The sequence below is a fragment of the Geospiza fortis genome, unplaced genomic scaffold (genome assembly GCF_000277835.1).
Source record: "Geospiza fortis unplaced genomic scaffold, GeoFor_1.0 scaffold173, whole genome shotgun sequence".
In the NCBI taxonomy this organism is placed as follows: Eukaryota; Metazoa; Chordata; class Aves; order Passeriformes; family Thraupidae; genus Geospiza; species Geospiza fortis.
Window position 1 is genome coordinate 933,520 of NW_005054334.1, and position 18,239 is coordinate 951,758.

Consider the following 18,239-nt stretch of genomic DNA (forward strand, 5'->3'; position numbering starts at 1 on the left):
AGAATTAAGGCGCTGGGTTTGTAACTGTGGCTGCTTTGGACGTGTGGCAAACCGAGACGGGAGTCCCAAACTGACCGGGAAAAAGGATGCCGAGGGTGGGACAGGACAGTCTAGGCAGAGAGGGCACAGTGGAGATCAGAGTGACGGGGCATTCGTGCTTTGGTAAAAAAAGCAAAACATCACTCAGGGGTGTGTTTATGTTGCACAGTGAAACTGGAGGCATCACAGCTCTCCCCTCAGCACTGAGAGCCCTTCGTTATGTAGTTGTGTTAAGTATTGTCACTCTGCTTCTAAGAAAGATGTATTTACAAAACTAATGCAAGAAGTGACGTATTTAGGAGACACAGTAGAAGACAAGAAAGAAATGTCTTTCTTTTGTCTAGAAAGAATGGGGGATTGAGGTCTCATTCCATTTTCTGTTAGATCTGTTCATAGATTTAGGCTTCTGAGTGTTTCAGCTGTGTGGGGTGTGTGGTTGTGCCACAGTGTGTGTGGTTGAACAGATGCAACAGGTAGCAGAAAAAGTTTTTATAGTTTGATGAATATTGTCCACCGTGTTTCTGTTGGATGTATCAGTGACACTACTGATACACTACAGAGTGTATTGTCCCAGGATGTATTTTATTCTGTTTTTTCTGGTTTTGGTTATTTAATGGTTCCAAAATAATCTTAAACATTTGGAAGATTCTCACATTGTGTTAATTTCTTAACTGCTTAATGTTTCTGTTTTCTGTGGAGTTATTTGTTCCTCCTTTCTATGTGTAAGCTTTTGGTTTTCTGAGTGATTTCCCTTCTCTTGCGATTTCAAAAGCATGGAAAGATTTGAGGTGCTGTTTTTTATGCATGCTATAAAGCTTCAGGATGGACCATCTGAAACAACTGGTCTATTTATAATTTGTTGTACTTTGCAGAATTTGTTGCAACACCTCACTTTTTCCCTGTCCAAAGATCACAAATCACACTTGGATTTAGTTATTTTATTTAATTGCCTTGTTATTCGTCTCTAGCTGTGTTGCTAATGTGAGGTGTTTATTTTACTGAACAAATTAGGAAAATTAGGTTTCTGATATTTAATTTAGAAGCTGTATCTGAGAACCGCCTTGGCTCATTGTTGCTTGGGAATTTTGTGTGCAGGACAGAAATACAGTATGTTGAGCAGGGGTGAGTTTCTTTGGAACATGCTCCATTGGGACATCTTGGGTGTTTGATATCTTCTCAAACAGTCTTAGTGTGCATTTCCTTCTCCTGAATTCCTTGCATGTAGAATTGATGCCACAAACTTATGATTTTTCTAGATGTTGCATGGTTTACCCCATAAGAAGAATCCACAGTGTGACCTTACCTAATGAATGTTAATCTATGTTATTTTTACTTTGCTTAAGTATTGGAAGTATGAGGAAATTAGGTCTTAAAAAGCTTGAAGAAATGTGGGAATTCTCACACATGACCATGCCTCTGAGTGGGGAAAAGAAAGGAAGGAATACACAGAAGTGGAGAGCTTTGTATCCACAAAAAACATGTAAGAGAAAGGGACTTGCATACACAGTTTACCTTGTTGAGGAAAATATATGCCATGTTTTGTCATGAAAACTTCCTCTGAAAGCCTGAGAGTTACAGATGCCTTGTACTTTAGGAAAGGCTCTAGAAGGAGTGAATGGATTTCGAAATTATTGGCATAAAGACTTGAAAGCCATGTGAGCAGCTGGGACTGCGTGCTGAAATCTCACCAGCAGCCCCCTGGAAGTGTTCTTTGTGTCTGCCACAGTTTCTCAGGGCTGTGATCTTTCCACAGGGATGATGCTGGTGGCAGTGATGAGGGCCAGACAGCAGGTGACACAAATGCACCCGTGCCTGGCAGCAGCACTAAGTCTTCCCAAAACAATGAAGAGCTGTCTGATCATGAACTGGATGAATATGATTTGGACAATTATGATGCAGAGGAATACACGGGTAAGAAAAATTTGTGTGTCAGATGTGCAGTGTAAGTGAAGAACCTTTCCACTTCTTGTTGTACTGAACGCTTTAATATCCTAAGGCTACACTGTGTTAAGTTTCAGAAATTCACAGTTTTAGTGATTTGCTTGTCCCATCTTGGGAAGTCATTTATTGAGGGAAACAGTTCAGTGTCCCCCTTGATGACACTAAGATCAAGTGCATGTTGGAAAGGTCACTCTGGCTGCTGTAGTGCTGGAGCAGAGCAGCAGAAGTCCCTGAAAGCACTAAGCAGTTTATTTTACCAAGATGCTTATGTTTGAAACCTGGAAGTTCATGTAGCCCACTCCTGATATTTTGCTGTATAGGTAATACAGGTATTGGTACAGGAGTTTCTAACTTTGCCCATTACAGACATGTATAAAAAGTGTTCTGAAATTCCCATCTAGGTGATTTAAAACTTGGAGACTCTTTGGCTGCTCTGGCAGTATATGGGAGCAATGAAAACGATCCTTACATCACTCTAAAAACCACTGTGAGTACTTTAAAAGTTTTAATTATCTTAAACTGCACAAACTTTAAAATCACTTAAATTTTCCACTCTGCCTTGGGATGTTTAAATGCTTGCAGTCCTTTTTCAAAGGTGTGCCAGAGTTTTGGTTGGATGGTGCTCTTTTATTTTAAGGTTGCTTTGTGCAGTCCCTTCTTTCTGTGCCTTTTGCATTTAAGTGGGAGGTTAAGGTGAACTGGCTCCTTACTTAAACCATGCACTTCTGTACATGGAGTGGTTTTTCACCTGCCTAGTGGGTCATAGAAAATAACAAGTCTCAGGCAGCTAGTGGCCAAAATTAGAAAATTTCGCAGATTACAAGACTCTTGCACCTTCCACCAGTTTGTGTAAGGAATCAGGCCGAGGTGGACTCTGGAGTCAGGCAAGGCGTCTAATATATCAGTGTTCTGTGTATAGATATGTGTGTGTGTGTGTGTATGTACATACGTATGTATATCTATCTATCTATCTATCTATCTATCTATCTATCTATCTATCTATCTATCTATCTATCTATCTATCTAAATAGTACTGTGTCATTGGCTGCTTCTGGCTGTGTTAGTTTCCAGTCAGATGGGGAACATCTTTGTAGAAGCTGGGTTTGTAGACATACAGAAAATGAACACCTTTTTTCTCAAAAGAAGAGCAAGCTTTTCTTCCTATGCTCAAGTTCCTTGCCCAAATTCTGAAAGTTCTTCAATGTGCATTTTCTGTTGTCATTTGATATTTACTACTGGAACTGTTGAAGACTATGTATTGCGTGACCTTAAGTGAATTCAAAGAATTGCAGGACTTGATAGAATTCAAATATTGAAGTATGCTTGAAGTGAATTAAAAAAACAAAACAAAAGCTTACAATGAGAAGTCCACAAAGAATTGTATGTGTTGAAGATGGGAAGGATGGTACTCTGTGTAAGATTGTTGACTTCTGTACAGTTCTTAATTTTTCACAACAAAAATTCCCAAGTTCCTTCCATTCCTCAGTAACAATGAAAATCAGATAAGAGGTTACATCTGTTCTGGTACAGCTGAATGCCTGGTAGTGCTGTTGGCAGTACTTCTTGGGAAATATTTTCCAGGAAGTAGACAGTGGAAGTATTTCGTGGATGTGAGAAGCAGCTGCAGCATTCTTATTGGGTAAAATGCTGTTATATTATATAAGTGGTCAAGGCACAGGAGCACAAGGGAAATCACCTTTGTTTGTGGACTCCTGATGATTTTCTTTTCAGCAATCAGCTTCATCAGGATAGCCTTGAAATATGTGTATATTGATAATATATATTGTTTAATTATATTTGATAATTAAACACCTCTACAAACCCACCTATGTTCACATAAAGTCCTTCAATCTAATTTAAGGACTATTCACTCTCCCAAGAATTGGGTCTGGTTCTTGCTTTTCTCTGTTCAGCGCCATAACATGGTTTTAGATGTGTGGGCATTGGTGTGATTTTTGAGTATTTTCAGCTGGGGTTCAAAATTACTGATTCCAGCTTTTGAACATGTGTAGTTTCATGCTTTTGTGTGCTTTGCTCAACACACCTCGTCTTCTCTTTTTGCTGTTTAGGAGCAATATGAACAGGAGGACTTTTTGATTAAACCCAATGACAATCTTGTCCTTTGTGGCAGAGTTGATAAAGACTGCTGTAGTTTGGAGGTCCATGGTGAGTAAAATAGTGAACATAGGAAATGTCTTGCCTAGCATGTGCCGTGTGGCTGTGTTGAAAAGGGAGTGGGTTGGTTTTGAGAAGGATTTTTCTCCGCCTCTGCCTTGTGTTTTGTCCTTGTCTGTATCATGGTGCTTTAGCTACTTTTCAGGACTAGAGTATTTCCTATGTAGTTATTGTTATTTAAAGAATAGCTTGCTTCTTTCAGGCTGTATAGCAAGAAATTTCCTTATTTCATTTCTTAAAACTTTTAGGAAATACGATGGCATTTTTATTCTCTGAACATATGCTCTTCATTCCAGTCTTACTTTCCATATCCTGCAAGCATCCTCTAGTGGTTTGTTTTGGTGTTTTTTTTTTCTTTTTTGGTTGTTGTTGTTGTTTATTTTTTTTTATTTAGCTTTCTCCTCTCCTTGCTTCTTTAAGTGGGCTTTTCACTGCTGGGATTAGAAGAACCAGCACCTTTATCATCATGGTCTAGGAGAGATAATCCCTAATAGGGCCTGAATACTGCTTGTTCTAGAAATAGGTTTACTTCTGCTGTGTAAAAATTTTTCTGTTGCAGCCAATAAATACTACTGAACGTGCTGACATTATCATCTTTGCTTACTGTGGTTCTTTTTGGGAATGTTTCTGGCCACTTGTGCTGTGGTCTGTGTTTCTGTAGGCAAAGTATTTCACTGTAAGCAGCCAACAAGACCAAAATGTGTGAAAGCATCTCTTCAGATACCAGCATGTGGCATTTTCTATGTCTGGAGATGTTTACAAATTTTATTAACTGTAAGTTTATACCCAATATAAACTTACAGAACAATAGCAAAGGCTTCTGCAGTTTCTAAAATTGGGTAACCTTGTCTTAGTTGACTACTAAGATAACTTAGTTAACTGGAGACTTCAGTTAGTATCTGAACATCTGTCATATGCACTGTGATTTTGTGTGCGTGATAGGATGTTATTAAAATAATTAATGGGTTTTCTCTGCTGTCCAATTGGTAAGTTATTTTATTATAATGAGAAAAATAGCTGGCTACAGTGAATTTGTATTTAGTAAATGGCTGCTTTACCAAAACTTTTCCTGTATCTCAGTTACCATCTGCTAAAGGTAACTTCTGACTCTTCACCTTCCTCTAGTTTGTCTTTTTACCTTGATTTCCCTTTCAACTTCATCTGGAATAATTTTTTTTTGATTGCTAATCCTGTAAAATGAATGTATCCTGATGCAGAAAGTGCTGGATATGGAGCACATATTATGAAGAGATCTTACAAACAAAGTAAAAGTATTGAACCTTGACTGAACTTGTCACACCTTTATCTAAAGTACAGAAGAATGTTTATTTTGTGTAATTCTGTGAGGTACAACATTTGTAGAGGGTCTAACCTCTACAGTAAAACTCTGAAGACTGTGAATTTTCCTTCTAAATCTCCTTGAGAATTTTGTTTTTTCCACAACTGCCTTTTGTAGAAGTGACCTGCTCATAGTTTTTTGCTTTCCTTCTTCACTGATATCTTGCATAACTTTAATTATTTTTCAGTTTATAATCATGAAGAGGACTCATTTTATGTCCATCATGACATTATCTTGCCTGCTTACCCTCTGAGTCTGGAGTGGTTGAATTTTGATCCTAGTCCAGATGAATCAACAGGTAAATTACAAAGGATACTCTCAGTGTCCAGTTAAAGAATTTTTGCTTGACAAGCGTGTAAGTGTAATGTTGTCACTAAATAAATTCTTCCTGCAGTACAAAGAAATAAAATCAATGTTAATGTCAAGATAATAATGACTTGAGATAACCAAGATGTTAATATCAGGTATTTTTGCTTGGTGATACAGTCATCTCAGTAATGCTGCTGTAACAAATGCTTTTAAAAAATATTGATTTTATTGCAAACAATTAAGTTATTGTCAGCAGACCTGAGCAATCTCTAAAATCTGCTTTATTTTCTGTTTGCAAACAAAAGGTTGCTTTTGTTAAATTTCTTTATGTCCAGTGCAGTTAATTAAATGTAAGCCACAGCAAAATTTACATATATTTTATATATTTATGTATTTAGTAACATTTTCCTGTGTTTCTCATATTTTTTCTTCCATAGTACAGGGATGTGGTTTAGTTTTGTTTGTTTTTTTTCCTTTCAAAAACAAACAAAACATGCAACTTTATACAGCTTGTTTAAACAGTTACTTGTACTGAAGGGGAAGGAGAGCAAGTAAATTTTTTTCTGGCAACATCTGCTGTCAGCTGATATCTTTAAATAGCTCCTTGCCAGTTTTAAACATAAATGCATTCAAATAGAAGATTGTGGCACATAAATTTTACTTAACCAAAGAAATAAGGATCAGCTGGATTGCCAAACAGACTGTTTCATAACTAAATAAATGTGGTTGCATTTGGTTTTTTGTTTGTAGGAAATTACGTTGCAGTGGGTAACATGACCCCAGTCATTGACATTTGGGACCTTGATGTAGTGGAATCCTTGGAACCAGTCTTTTCTCTTGGAGGCAAGAGAGAGAAAAAGAAGAAAAAGAAAGGAAAGAAAGTAAGTGTTGCAAAAAGGTTTACCTGGTTGGATGGAGGAAATTTATTGCAGGGATAATGCCTTCTTTTTTCCTCCCTACAATATTTAAAATGCTAATTGTTCTCTAAATAACTAAAGCCTGGAATTAAGAGCAGAACAGGGGTGGGGTGGTGTCCCAGTAAACTTTGAATCTTAACTATTTAAAATTGGAAGTTGCAGGAACTGGCAGTTGCAAGGCCCCAAGCTCAGTTAATTGGGAGGAGAGAGAGGCAACTGCCAGGAGAGTTTAGAAAGAAGCTGAACAAGTTGCACATTAGCTGGAAATAATGAGATTTCTTTTACTAGCCTGGAGGGAATAACCAGTTCTGTAAACCCAGCAGCTGGAGCAATCTGCGATCTGGGGTAGGAGGCAGGGTGCAGGTGGTGCAGAGAGAGTTCTCTCAAAAGCTGTGTTGCAGCAAGTGAGAGTAATTTAATATGAAGCTGTTTGTGAAGGCTTTAGGGAATTCATCCTAATGTGGAGTAATGCTTGATTTGCACTGAAGCTGTAATTTTCAAAAGTCTGTTTATGTTGTGTGTGTACACAGAGTTTATCTTCAGAAGGGACTGAAGGACATACTGATGCTGTGCTTGATCTTTCATGGAATAAACAAAGCAGGTAAAAGAATACTTGAATAACAATGGGTGTTAGAAAATTGCAGTCTCAATTAGGCGAACAGTTTTCACACAAAATCAAAAAACTTGAAAGGACTGCTGAAATGAATGCATTCTTAAAAATACACTCCTTTTTAAAGTTTTTTTTTTAACTAGAGTTCTTGATTTATGTTTTTTTTAATACTTGTATATTGCTGCAGGTCATTTTTGATTTGCAGGTTGTCCAGATGAGGGCAGGGCAAAGGTGGGTGTGAGCCATTTGATAAATTGTCTACATTTCACTTGTTCAAGCTGGAGAAGCAGAAGGGCTGCCCTGAGCTATGCTGGTCTGCCAGTGGCCTAAACTACCATTTCAACAGAGACAAGTAGATTTATAGAAGAAAGTCCTTGCTATTCTGTTTTGGTTTTTTTTTCCTTCTGGCTTTTGCCCCAGAACTGTGAACAGGAAAGAGAGTGTAAAAGCCCTAATAGCTCAGTTACAGAAATGCCTCTGGCCTCTAGGCAGAGAAAATTGCCTGAGTTAACTAGAAATGAAGTGCTGCTATAGAAGCAACACAAAACGGGCCCATCCTGGGGCAGAGGTCAAGGACAATGTGCCGACTGAAGTAAAGATGCTGCTGGTTTTTTATTACTTAGGTTGTTGTTAACAGTTCATCTGTCAGAGGATCCTCAGCAGGGGTCTTGAAACTGCTTCAATTAGACACAGGCTGATTTTTTTTTCTTCTGTCATAAATGCCTCTGCCATTGAACATGTACACAGACAACTCTGAATATTCTGATGAGCAGGTGTGAGCCTTCCCTTGTACTGTGTTCTTATCTAGATACTGATGAAGAAAACACCCACACAGACCTCAATAAATGTATATAAATTGCACTCTTAATGTACAGTGTTCTTAAATTAGACACATATGCACAGTGTGACAGTGATCAGTCCATCACTCTTACAAAAGAGGAGCTTTCGTGTACCTAGGAATAGTCTGGTGATAATGCAGACAAGGATGAAAAAAAATTATGGCTTCAGTAGTTAAGTTTGAAATGCATAATTCTGTAATGTGCTGAGTTACAAATTCATTGATACTGGTAGGTATTTCAGGAAATGAAACCAGCCCTGAAGTGGGCAGCTTATGGAGAAAACAAGGAACTCCTTGGAGCAGCTTGTATATAAAATGTTTTATTGTCATTTCTTTGTTTTAAGCAAGGCATGTTGTGACAACTCTCCACAAATAACTTTCTGCCTGTGGGTCATAGTGGTGTTACTGTAAAATGTTCTTACAGCCTTCACTATGCATTTTCTTAACTTTCCTTTGTAACATTGCTTGGGAAAACAGCATTTCCAGGAGAATGTTAACTCTTTCAGTCAGAAACACTTAATATAAAAAGGGGACAGGGAACAGTTTCAATCAGAAACAACATATTGAGGTAATAAATGTGATTTTAAGAGCAATGAAGCAGTTATAGGAAATGTAGTGTGTGCTTGACTGGCATTTAGGGATGTTTTGATTTGTTTTTTCTGATAAAACTTATAAGCTGTTTTTATTGCTGTTAACACAGTTGGTCAAATTCAAGTTGAATTATGGGGTCTGTAAACTAACTGAAATTTTAGTGGTTATATTCAACAGTCTACAAAGGATATAGTGTTGTGTCTTCAGTAGGAATATAAACAGATATTAAAGAGCAAAATATTTCACAAACAGGTTTGTCAGGTTCTTGGCTGCATGAATATGCAAACAGAACAAAGTAGCATAGGTAGTGTTTAAAAATACTATTCAATGTCAAAGGAAAGAATGTGCTTCAACACCTTTATTACTTTGTTTTGTTTGAGAAATCTTTGAGTAAATGGTATTGTAAGTAATGTCAGGGGAAATAGAAGCAGAGCTGTCATTGTTATAAGTGTTTTATAATGTAATGTAATATAGCCTATTTATAATCTTTACTTAAAACTTAGAATTGCCTTTAGGGAGTTATCCCTCAGGCTTGAGAGGAATCATCTATAGACCACAGTGTACTTGTTCTCAGAATTGAGCACTGTGTGTATTTTGGATTTTTGACCATTATTTCTTTGTATCTGTAGAAAGAATTTTAAAACTAATTTTTGTTCCATTATTAGGAATGTTTTAGCAAGTGCCTCTGCTGACAACACAGTGATTTTGTGGGACATGGCTGTGGGTAAGCCAGCAGCCAGCCTGACATTGCATACAGACAAGGTATGGAATAATTACTGTGTTTCTTCCACTGTAGAATACAGAGAAAAATGTTAACTGCAGTTTTTCATTTGCTGCTTGGTAGTGAACCCTCAGAACAACAATCCTCTAATTTTCTGACATCTGTGCAGAATTGTTTTAGTTTATTAATTAGTCGCTTTTTCAAACAGCACTGTATTTGCTTTTTAAAATGTTATTTAACTTTTCTTTAAACAAGTTAAAAAAGCTTTGTAACAGTTTCTAAAATACCTTTTGTGTATTGGCCCTAATGGTGGGGAATATAATAGTGCTGGTATAAGCTACAAAAATAGATGTCTGAACATAGGTCAAACTATAACTCTCTTAAGGGAACAATGAGTGTCAGTTACAGTTTGTTCTAGGTGAAAAGGTTTAAAATAAATGATACTAAAATACCGTAGTGATGGGTACTTCAGAAATGAATTAATCTCATAGTAATTAAAATGTAAAAGTTAGTTATTAATAGCTGTAACCTTATTTTGCTGCTAACAAAGTCACTGCCCTTGACAAACTCCTGATTTTCATTTTTTGTTAACATCTGCATTTTTTCCCCAAACTGGAAGCAGATACCAGATATTCTTTTACCTCCAGCTTTTTTTTTTTTTTTAATATCTAGGGCAGAAAGGGGGTATGGGGTTCTGTTCAGTCAGATTATATTGGACAACATCTTGTTTTCACCAGGTGGGGGTGTTTGAAATAATGCACGTGTCTTGCACTGATGTTGAGCAATCTGAGTATCAGCAAGCTTAATGGGAGGGTTTTTTGGGGAGGGCTGTGTGCTAGCTTGGGGTTGGGATGGTTGTGCTTTGTTCCAAGAAAGTTCCTGTATTTTATGTGTTACATAAAATCTTCCATTATCTAGGTCCAGACATTGCAGTTTCATCCGTTTGAAACTCAGACCCTCGTTTCTGGATCGTTTGATAAGTATGTCAGGATCATGTTTTCACATGTTGCACCTGGGGAGGGTATTCATATTCATTTAAGTCTTGTGTTTTCTTTCATTTTTTTTATAACTCTGCCAATTTGAGTAATGTTATTTTTTCCAGCAAGGAAGCCAGGTTTGCATATGGCCAGGATGTAGTTTTCCTTACCTCTTTTTCAGGGGTAGCAAATGCTTTAACCATCTGGACTGACATTTTCTGTGCCTGCTCCAAACCAAATTTATTTCTTAATTTGGCCTTATGGCATTTTCTTCATTGGGAACGTGTCGCTGTTTATTCCTGTGAAAATTTGCCCAAGTGTTGCCAGCCAGTAAGGCCAGGGTGGAGGCACGAGAGACTTTAAAATCCCAGTTCTCTCCTTCCAGCCTCTGTAGGCACAGCCTAAGAGTAATGGGCTGTCTCCTGTGATTGCAGCCTGGAGATGCTGGGAAATGGTTTGTGTCTGCACACTTGGTCTACTCTGTGGCTGCCAGTTCTTGTCAGTCCTGCCAGCCAAAAAACTCCCTCTCTGTTCTCCCATCTCAATGGAGTAACTTTCAAATTTTATTATATCACCATGATTTTCCTACTTTGAGGTTTTTATTCTGCTTTTAAGACTTTGTCCTTATGTTAAAATAATTTATAGACTTGCCAATCTTTAGCCAAGCCTTTAAGTTCTCTGGCTTCTATTTGTTCTTGCTGCATCTGCTGAAGTATTGGAGGAGGACCTTTTGCTGTTAGGAAGCTGCTTCTGTCTTTTCCCTCTCGACTTTGATAAAAGGAAGCATTAAGTCCAAGCAGTGACTAGCTGCTGATCCCTTTTTAGCTGCCCCTTTGATACATGGACACCTCTAAACTACTGTGTTATCCAGAAACTGAGAGTGCCCTTGTGGATTTTTCCTACAAAGCCTTGCAGGACCACAGGCAATTCAGTGAGCATTGGGCAATGCCTTCATAACCTGGAAATCAGACTTAAAGAAACTGTTGTGTCAAGTGCCTTTAAAAGACCTGGGAAACCTACATCACACTTCTTTAATTATATGATAGAGTGGGAGTGGGTTACACTGAGGATATTGATAGTGGTGAGATGATGCTGGACTGACATGACCACTCCTCCCTTGCATTTGCACCCAGGAGCTTTTTGAGTTGGGACAGATTCTGCAGCCACTCAGCTGAGCATGTGCCTGTAAAGAATCCCAGAGGACCCATTGACTGCCATCCACTCTTTCTCCTTTCTGGAGTACTGTTTCTCCAACTATTTGTTAAGATTGTTGGATTTTTAGAGATTACTTTTTTATTAAGCATATTTGAAAATGTATGCATATGTATGACAAAATGATTTCCTAATTAATGCATCATTACTTGAGTTTACTGAAGTCTGTTCGTAATTAAGTGATATATTTGCATAATTATGGTCTGCTATGTGATGAGTATCTTATGTATTGAGTAAATTCAAGCTCTGCTTAGTTTCTGTAGAGAGGCTGTTGGTAACCAAGATGAAACTTCGAAGCACATGGAAAAATCTTATGCTTATCTGCAAGATTTTAATCTGTTACTGAATTAGAAGACTAAGTAGTGAAGTTGTTTCCATTTAATTTTTTAATTATAGTTTACATGGAGCATCTGTAGATGTCAGTGAGAAAGCAAACTATGTAATGAAGTGTTCTGCCCTGATTTTTTTTTTTTTATTTTATTTCCTGTCCCTTTATCTCCTAGATCAGCAGTGCTGTATGACTGCAGAAACCCCCAGGACAGCCATCGAGTGTGGCGGTTTAGTGGTCAGGTTGAGAGAGTAATTTGGAATCATTTCTCACCTTGCCATTTCTTGGTGAGAACTGCTTTTCTGTTCTGGTTGGTTGTTGCCATGTCATTTAACCTGTGTTAACCTATTTTCTGAACCCTATTTTGTTCATAATGTTTCTGAATCAGAATGGAGCCGATGGACATTTGGATAGTTTGTGCTGCTTATTATAATAATGCACTCTGGGGGAGGATGTTTTTAGGTAGTTTTTTCAAGAAGTATCTCTAGACCAGCTACTTACTTGGTATCTTCACTGCGACAGTAGACAAGCTATTGCTTTTTCACTGGTGCTTTTTCACTCTGGAGATGACAGCCTTGGTCACGTTGTTGCAGTGTTCAGTGGCTGGGATACATTTTCCTTTGCAGAGAGAGTTTCTGTTGTGTTTCATGCAATGAAGGAACTGCAGCTGAGAAATAGCTAATTAGAACGAAGATCCTGAGTATTAATTCAGTGTTTCAAGTCAGCGCTAGAGGGCACTGTCCTCCTGGCTGGTATGGAGTGATCCACTTCTTTAGGTTGGAAAAGTCCTCTGAGATGGAGTTTAAATGTTAACCCAGCACTGCTAAGTCCACCACTAAACCATGTCTGTTAGTGCCTCATCGACATGGCTTTAAATACCTCCAGGGGTGGGGATTCCACCACTTCCCTGTCCAGCCTGTGCCAGTGCTTGACAACCCTTTCAGTAAAGACATTTTTGCTAATGTCCAATCTAAACTACCCCTGGTGCAACTTTTCTGTTGTTCTATTGCTTATTACCTGGGAGAAGAGACCTACAGCCACCTTGAGTATAAAGGAAAAATATCTTGGTGTTGTTGAGTCTTTCGTAATAAAACTTTGCAACAGAATTTAAAAACAAATCTTCCCTATTATCTCAATGGCTGTCTAGTTCTCTGTTGCTTTGTGTATACAGCCAACAGAAGCGGCTGCTCAGCTCTGTTGGTTTATGATGTGGATCTCTCCTGGTGTAATCACAAAAACTGATGGCTCCAAAAGCCACTAATGGCTCCAAAACTTTGAACTGACAGTAAAGAGACTGAAGGCTCTGTATTTAATTGCCTGACCTGAGGACCAAACTTAGTGGGGCATATCTCTTCAAAATACACTTTAAGACGTTTGCATGGGATTAAAACTTCCATGTCATCGGTGCAGCATAATTGAGGTTCATAGAATAGCTGGGGTACCAGCTGGGTGCAGCCTGACTTTGGGGGTGCAGGCCTGGGAACAGTGTAACATGTCCTAGGGAGAAGCAGTGTCTACCTCAGATCAGAGGGGTTTACCAGAGGGTGGGTGTTACTTCACTGGCAGTTTTTTCCCAGATGAGTGACGGTGGCTGTTTGTTGTTTGAATGCTGTGGTTTCCGTAGGCAAGCACGGACGATGGCTTTGTGTACTGTCTGGATGCTCGCGCTGATAAGCCCCTGTTTACTCTGAAAGCTCACGATGAAGAGGTGTCAGGTAAATTGCCTTTGTGTCCTGTTTGTTCCAAGTGGGCAAGGCACACCTGGAAGATGCCTTTAATCCATAGCACTGAGGTGTAGTGATTCTTTGTTTAACAAGTAAGTTGTGCATGCTAATCATGGTAGCAGGCATGTGAAACAAATCTCTGCTGAGGGGATTGGGAGGCAAAATAGGCCTGCATGGTTCCCTTGGCCCTCACTAAAGTGGCAGCATGGAACTTTCACTAATGTTCTGCTCCTTTGTTCTGGAGTTAGTGTGAGAGGCATATTGGGGTTGTTCTCGTATCTTCACTTCAAAATGTATCCTAATCTCTGTGAAATGGGGATTGCCTGTTGCTCTCACACTGCTGCACTCTTCATCTTCCAGGGCTTCAACTAAGCAGTCAGATCAAAGGGTGCCTTGTGACATCATCTGCTGACAAATACGTGAAAATTTGGGATATCCTGGGAGACAGACCAAGTTTAGTCCATTCCAGGGATATGAAAATGGTATAGTAATATTTATGTATTGATTCTACTAAGTTTTATATATAAACTGTCTGCTTTTTCTTTTTCTGTCTAGTTTAAATCTTGTTCTACCTAAGATCTCATAGGGAAAAATAGTAACATATTCTGGGTAAATCATTCTCATCACAGTGCAGTATTCCATATGGAATTGGCAGAGTGCTTTAAGGCCTTAGAGTCCCAAATTCCAGATACAATGTTCTGAGTAGAACTATGGGTGCTCCAGCTTGCATCTGCTACATTCAAGAAAAAGATGTGAACAACTGTTTATAATTAGCAGCTCTTGACTTTCATTTTATGTTTTTACGAAGGAAGTTTCAGAAACTTAATTAAATTTGTTAAAACTTGCTTGGTGAAAGCATTTTCAGATGACAAATTAATTTTAAGATTTAAAAAAAAATTATCTTTTTTTGTCTCCCACCCTGCCAGGGAGTTTTGTTCTGTGCAGCTTGCTGCCCTGACTTCCCGTTTGTCTTTGCCTTTGGAGGAGAGCGGGAAGGGCTGCGTGTTTGGGACATAAGCAAGATCTCTGCAGGTAATGTTCTAATTTCTTTGAATGTTGTGGTTCTCCCCTTGCTTGCAGGGTGTATTTGTATTCAGTAATGCATTGTGACTCTGACAGAAAACCATAGGTTAGTATTTTTAAATACTCCAAGACTGTATGTGTGGTCACATTTTCAGCTTCAAAAAACATGGGTTTTTTTCTAAATTGGAGAACTGCTTGACATAATTTATGTTCTTGCAGCTGATGTGTAATACCTTATTTCTTACAATACCTATGTTTTGTTTTTTTTCTTGATAGTCTTGATGTGATTTGGTATCATATTTTTTGAGTACTTATGGGAAGAAAAGTGAGGACTGGTTTTGATCACTTGTAGCTACCTGTAACTAAACAGCATGTTTTTTTTTTTGCAGAAGGCTTTTAAGAGCCTATTGGGAACCAGAGACTAAAACCAGAAATAAATTATTCAAACTTAATGATGTGGTCTTCAAACCTCATCAGTTTTAGAGTAATTAGGTACAGAATTATGTAGAAGAAACCTCTAGATGCTCTGGAAGAAAAATAACAGAACTTGTAACTGAAGTATCATAGGCAGGCAATTTTCTGACCTTTAGGTTCAACTCCATACTTGGGCTAAGGGGAAGAGCTTTGAAAGCACAGCAGGTTGGGATTTCTGTTCCATGGTGCTCACCAGGCTGTCCCTGCTGTACTCCTCTTTCCTCTGGGAGAGTAACATGTAAGCAATTCCGTTTGTGTTGCAGTGAATGAAGTTTTTGGAAACAGAGAGAGGCTCATCCTGGCTAGTGCAAACTCTGTGGCTTCCAGCTCCACAGCCAGCAGAAGCAGCAGTGATTTGGAGACAGCAATGGAATCATGATGGACCAAACATCAAAAAGTCAAAGTAATTAATGGGACTACAACTAATGTGTATTCTGCAACTGCCCCTGTTCAGTGAGAGTTCATGGAAACGACTCTTGCAATCTGCAGGGTTCTTCATCTCAGCCAAAGAAAGGTGGTGGTGTGGTTAAGCTCTAAGCTCCTGCCTCTATTACCAGCTCTGAAAGACTGAATTACTTGCTTTAGCCTGAGATAATGATCCCTGAAACAGGGGCTGATGTAAAGCCGATACATAAAATGGAACGGTCACTAGAAGAGCATTCTGTGACCACAGAAGTTTGTTGAATACTGCAAAGAGTTTTATCTTCTACCTTCTAAGGGCGTAAGGAAAAATATTTCATACAACAGTTGCGTAATAAATAAACAAAAGCTGAATTGACTTAAATTACAAGTGTAAATAAATAATTTATCCTTAATTTGAGGCTAGGTTTACAGATTTTGACAGATCTTCCATGTAACTTTTTAAATCTTAAGAGTAGGTCTCAGGCAACAAGTTGGAGTCTCCAAGCAGAATCCTGGAATGTATTTCTAACACAGATATCACCAGTATCAAACCAGAAATAACCCAGCTCTATCCCACCAAGACTAGGGGTTTCTTTGTCCAGGTTCCACAGCACCTGAAATACAGTGACACTGCACATAGGATTGGGGTTTTTTTCTTCACACTCCAGATGTATTTCAAGAGAATTTGAACTAAAATAAGGAGCTGCTACTCAAGGAGGATGAGAGGCTGTCCAGACACATAGTGGGGGTTGGGATCCCAGCTGGTCACTGTTACTGGTGAAAACCTCTATTATGTTCTTAACTCTGTTCAGTCATTTCTGCCTGACACCTGATGGCACAGAGGAAAATTTTAAGTATCAGTTTAACCACCAACTTAAGCCCCTTGTTTGCAGAATCAGGAACCTAATCAAGGGATATGACTCACAAAATTTCCTTGCATTTATAATGTAACATCCACCTGCTTTACCTCATGAACACAATGGATGCTCTTACCTTCCACTGAGCGCTTGCTCTCTGCATACACTGAAGGTGCCTGTAGAGTGTTCCTGCTGCAAATTGCCCTGGGTATTAAAGCAGCCGTAGGATCATACTCACAGCTGCCAAGCTCTTCCCACTGCTTTTCACCCTAACTCACTGTAGTTCATGCTGGTGAGGTAAAACAGGCAAATTGTGTCCCTGCAAACTGCAGCTGGGGAAAAGGCCGGTCTGTAATTTTCCTTCCTATCCCTTGAGGGCAACTGGCTGCTTTAAAACTACTTCAGCTATTTGTAGTCTGGTGAAGGTGTTCAGCATGGCTCTGCAGGAACCAAGAATACTCCGGATGTGCTGGGATTCCTGCCTCCATCCTGTCTCTGCCAAGCAGTAGAGAATGATGTGTGGACAACAAATGCTTTTGTGACACTTAAGAAGGTGTATGTACGAGAACCACTGCTGTTTTAACTGCTCTCCATTGAAAACTTCCAAGTTTATCAAAGCTTTAATTTTAAATACATGCTTTGTGACAAGATCTTTGAGGGTGATTTCTCTTACCTCTACCCCTAGTATATGCTTTGTGACAAGATCTTTGAGGGTAAGTGATTTCTCTTACCTCTACCCCTAGTAATATAATTGGCAGTGTAGCTCTCAAAGTTGCTTTTTGTTTTGGGGAGAACTTGCATTACTGGACGCAACACATATTTCCCTGAATTTACCAAGATAGCAGCACCTGTCTCAGGAGCATTTTGGTCACATACTGATCTGAGACAAGCATTTTCAGATTTTAAGAACCCTGGGAGCTTCTCTAGGAACTACAGCATACAGGGAGAGCTTAGGCCATTTAGCACCCAAAGCAAAGCCTCTTTTCCAAGGGAACCTCCCATTACCTTGTCAGAGAACAGAGCACAGCTGAATCTTCTTTTGCAGCACAGCCAGAGGAGTGACAGAGCAAATCAGAGTTCATGGAGGTGCTCCTACACATACCATGTCCCAGGAAAGCCTGGGAGAGGCAGATGATTAAAAGGTGGTGTTATTTCTCTTAGCATCATTATCAGAAATAGGAACATTCTTTTTCAGCATATGTAAATATTAAAAAAGAACATTAGAGAAGAGCCACATTTTTAATTATTTTAAAAGAACAACCAAATGTAATAATCTTCATTCCATAAATAACATTAGCAGCAAACCTCCCATCATTCTAGGTGGTAAAAGGTTTACAGCACAATAAGTAACATATACTGTAAACGCTGTCTGATCATCTGTAAGCCCCTTCCTTACTGAGTCCATACAGTCTTTTTTTATCTCTTCACTTGCTTCTCTGGGCTGTGAACTTGAGGGAGAAGAGGAGATGGGATAACTGTTCCCCAAAAACCAATGTCTGATTTTCTGTAGTGGGATACTTTGTATGGAAGTGCTGATTTCACTGGCCTTTTTTTTTTAACCAAAAGGTTTTGTTTTAAGAAGGAAACCTGAGCATTGAGAAGTCTTTGCTTTGTGCCAAACCACATCCTTCAGTTAAAAAGTTCCAACACCATTTTTTCCTTGTTTCTCTTCATGTCACACCTTGAGCAGTTAAGGACAGTTGGCTTACAGGTCACTGCAACCCCTCAGCTACATTTCTGGTTCGTGGCTCTCTGCTCAAAG

General features: G+C 38.9%; 1 protein-coding gene across 1 annotated transcript in view; it reads left to right on the forward strand.

Annotated features, from left to right (window-relative positions):
• The window catches only part of PWP1 (PWP1 homolog, endonuclein), a 17,499-nt gene extending 1,466 nt beyond the window's left edge, over positions 1 to 16,033 (forward strand). Inside the window, exons 2-14 of the mRNA XM_014307341.2 lie at positions 1,793 to 1,950; positions 2,382 to 2,467; positions 4,050 to 4,146; positions 5,682 to 5,792; positions 6,554 to 6,684; positions 7,251 to 7,321; positions 9,425 to 9,521; positions 10,399 to 10,460; positions 12,173 to 12,284; positions 13,622 to 13,712; positions 14,082 to 14,203; positions 14,648 to 14,753; positions 15,482 to 16,033. Of these exons, the coding sequence (XP_014162816.1) occupies positions 1,793 to 1,950; positions 2,382 to 2,467; positions 4,050 to 4,146; positions 5,682 to 5,792; positions 6,554 to 6,684; positions 7,251 to 7,321; positions 9,425 to 9,521; positions 10,399 to 10,460; positions 12,173 to 12,284; positions 13,622 to 13,712; positions 14,082 to 14,203; positions 14,648 to 14,753; positions 15,482 to 15,597 (1,360 nt within the window). The 3' untranslated portion in view covers positions 15,598 to 16,033. The remainder of the gene's footprint in view (positions 1 to 1,792; positions 1,951 to 2,381; positions 2,468 to 4,049; positions 4,147 to 5,681; positions 5,793 to 6,553; positions 6,685 to 7,250; positions 7,322 to 9,424; positions 9,522 to 10,398; positions 10,461 to 12,172; positions 12,285 to 13,621; positions 13,713 to 14,081; positions 14,204 to 14,647; positions 14,754 to 15,481) is intronic.
• Positions 16,034 to 18,239: the final 2,206 nt, after the last annotated feature.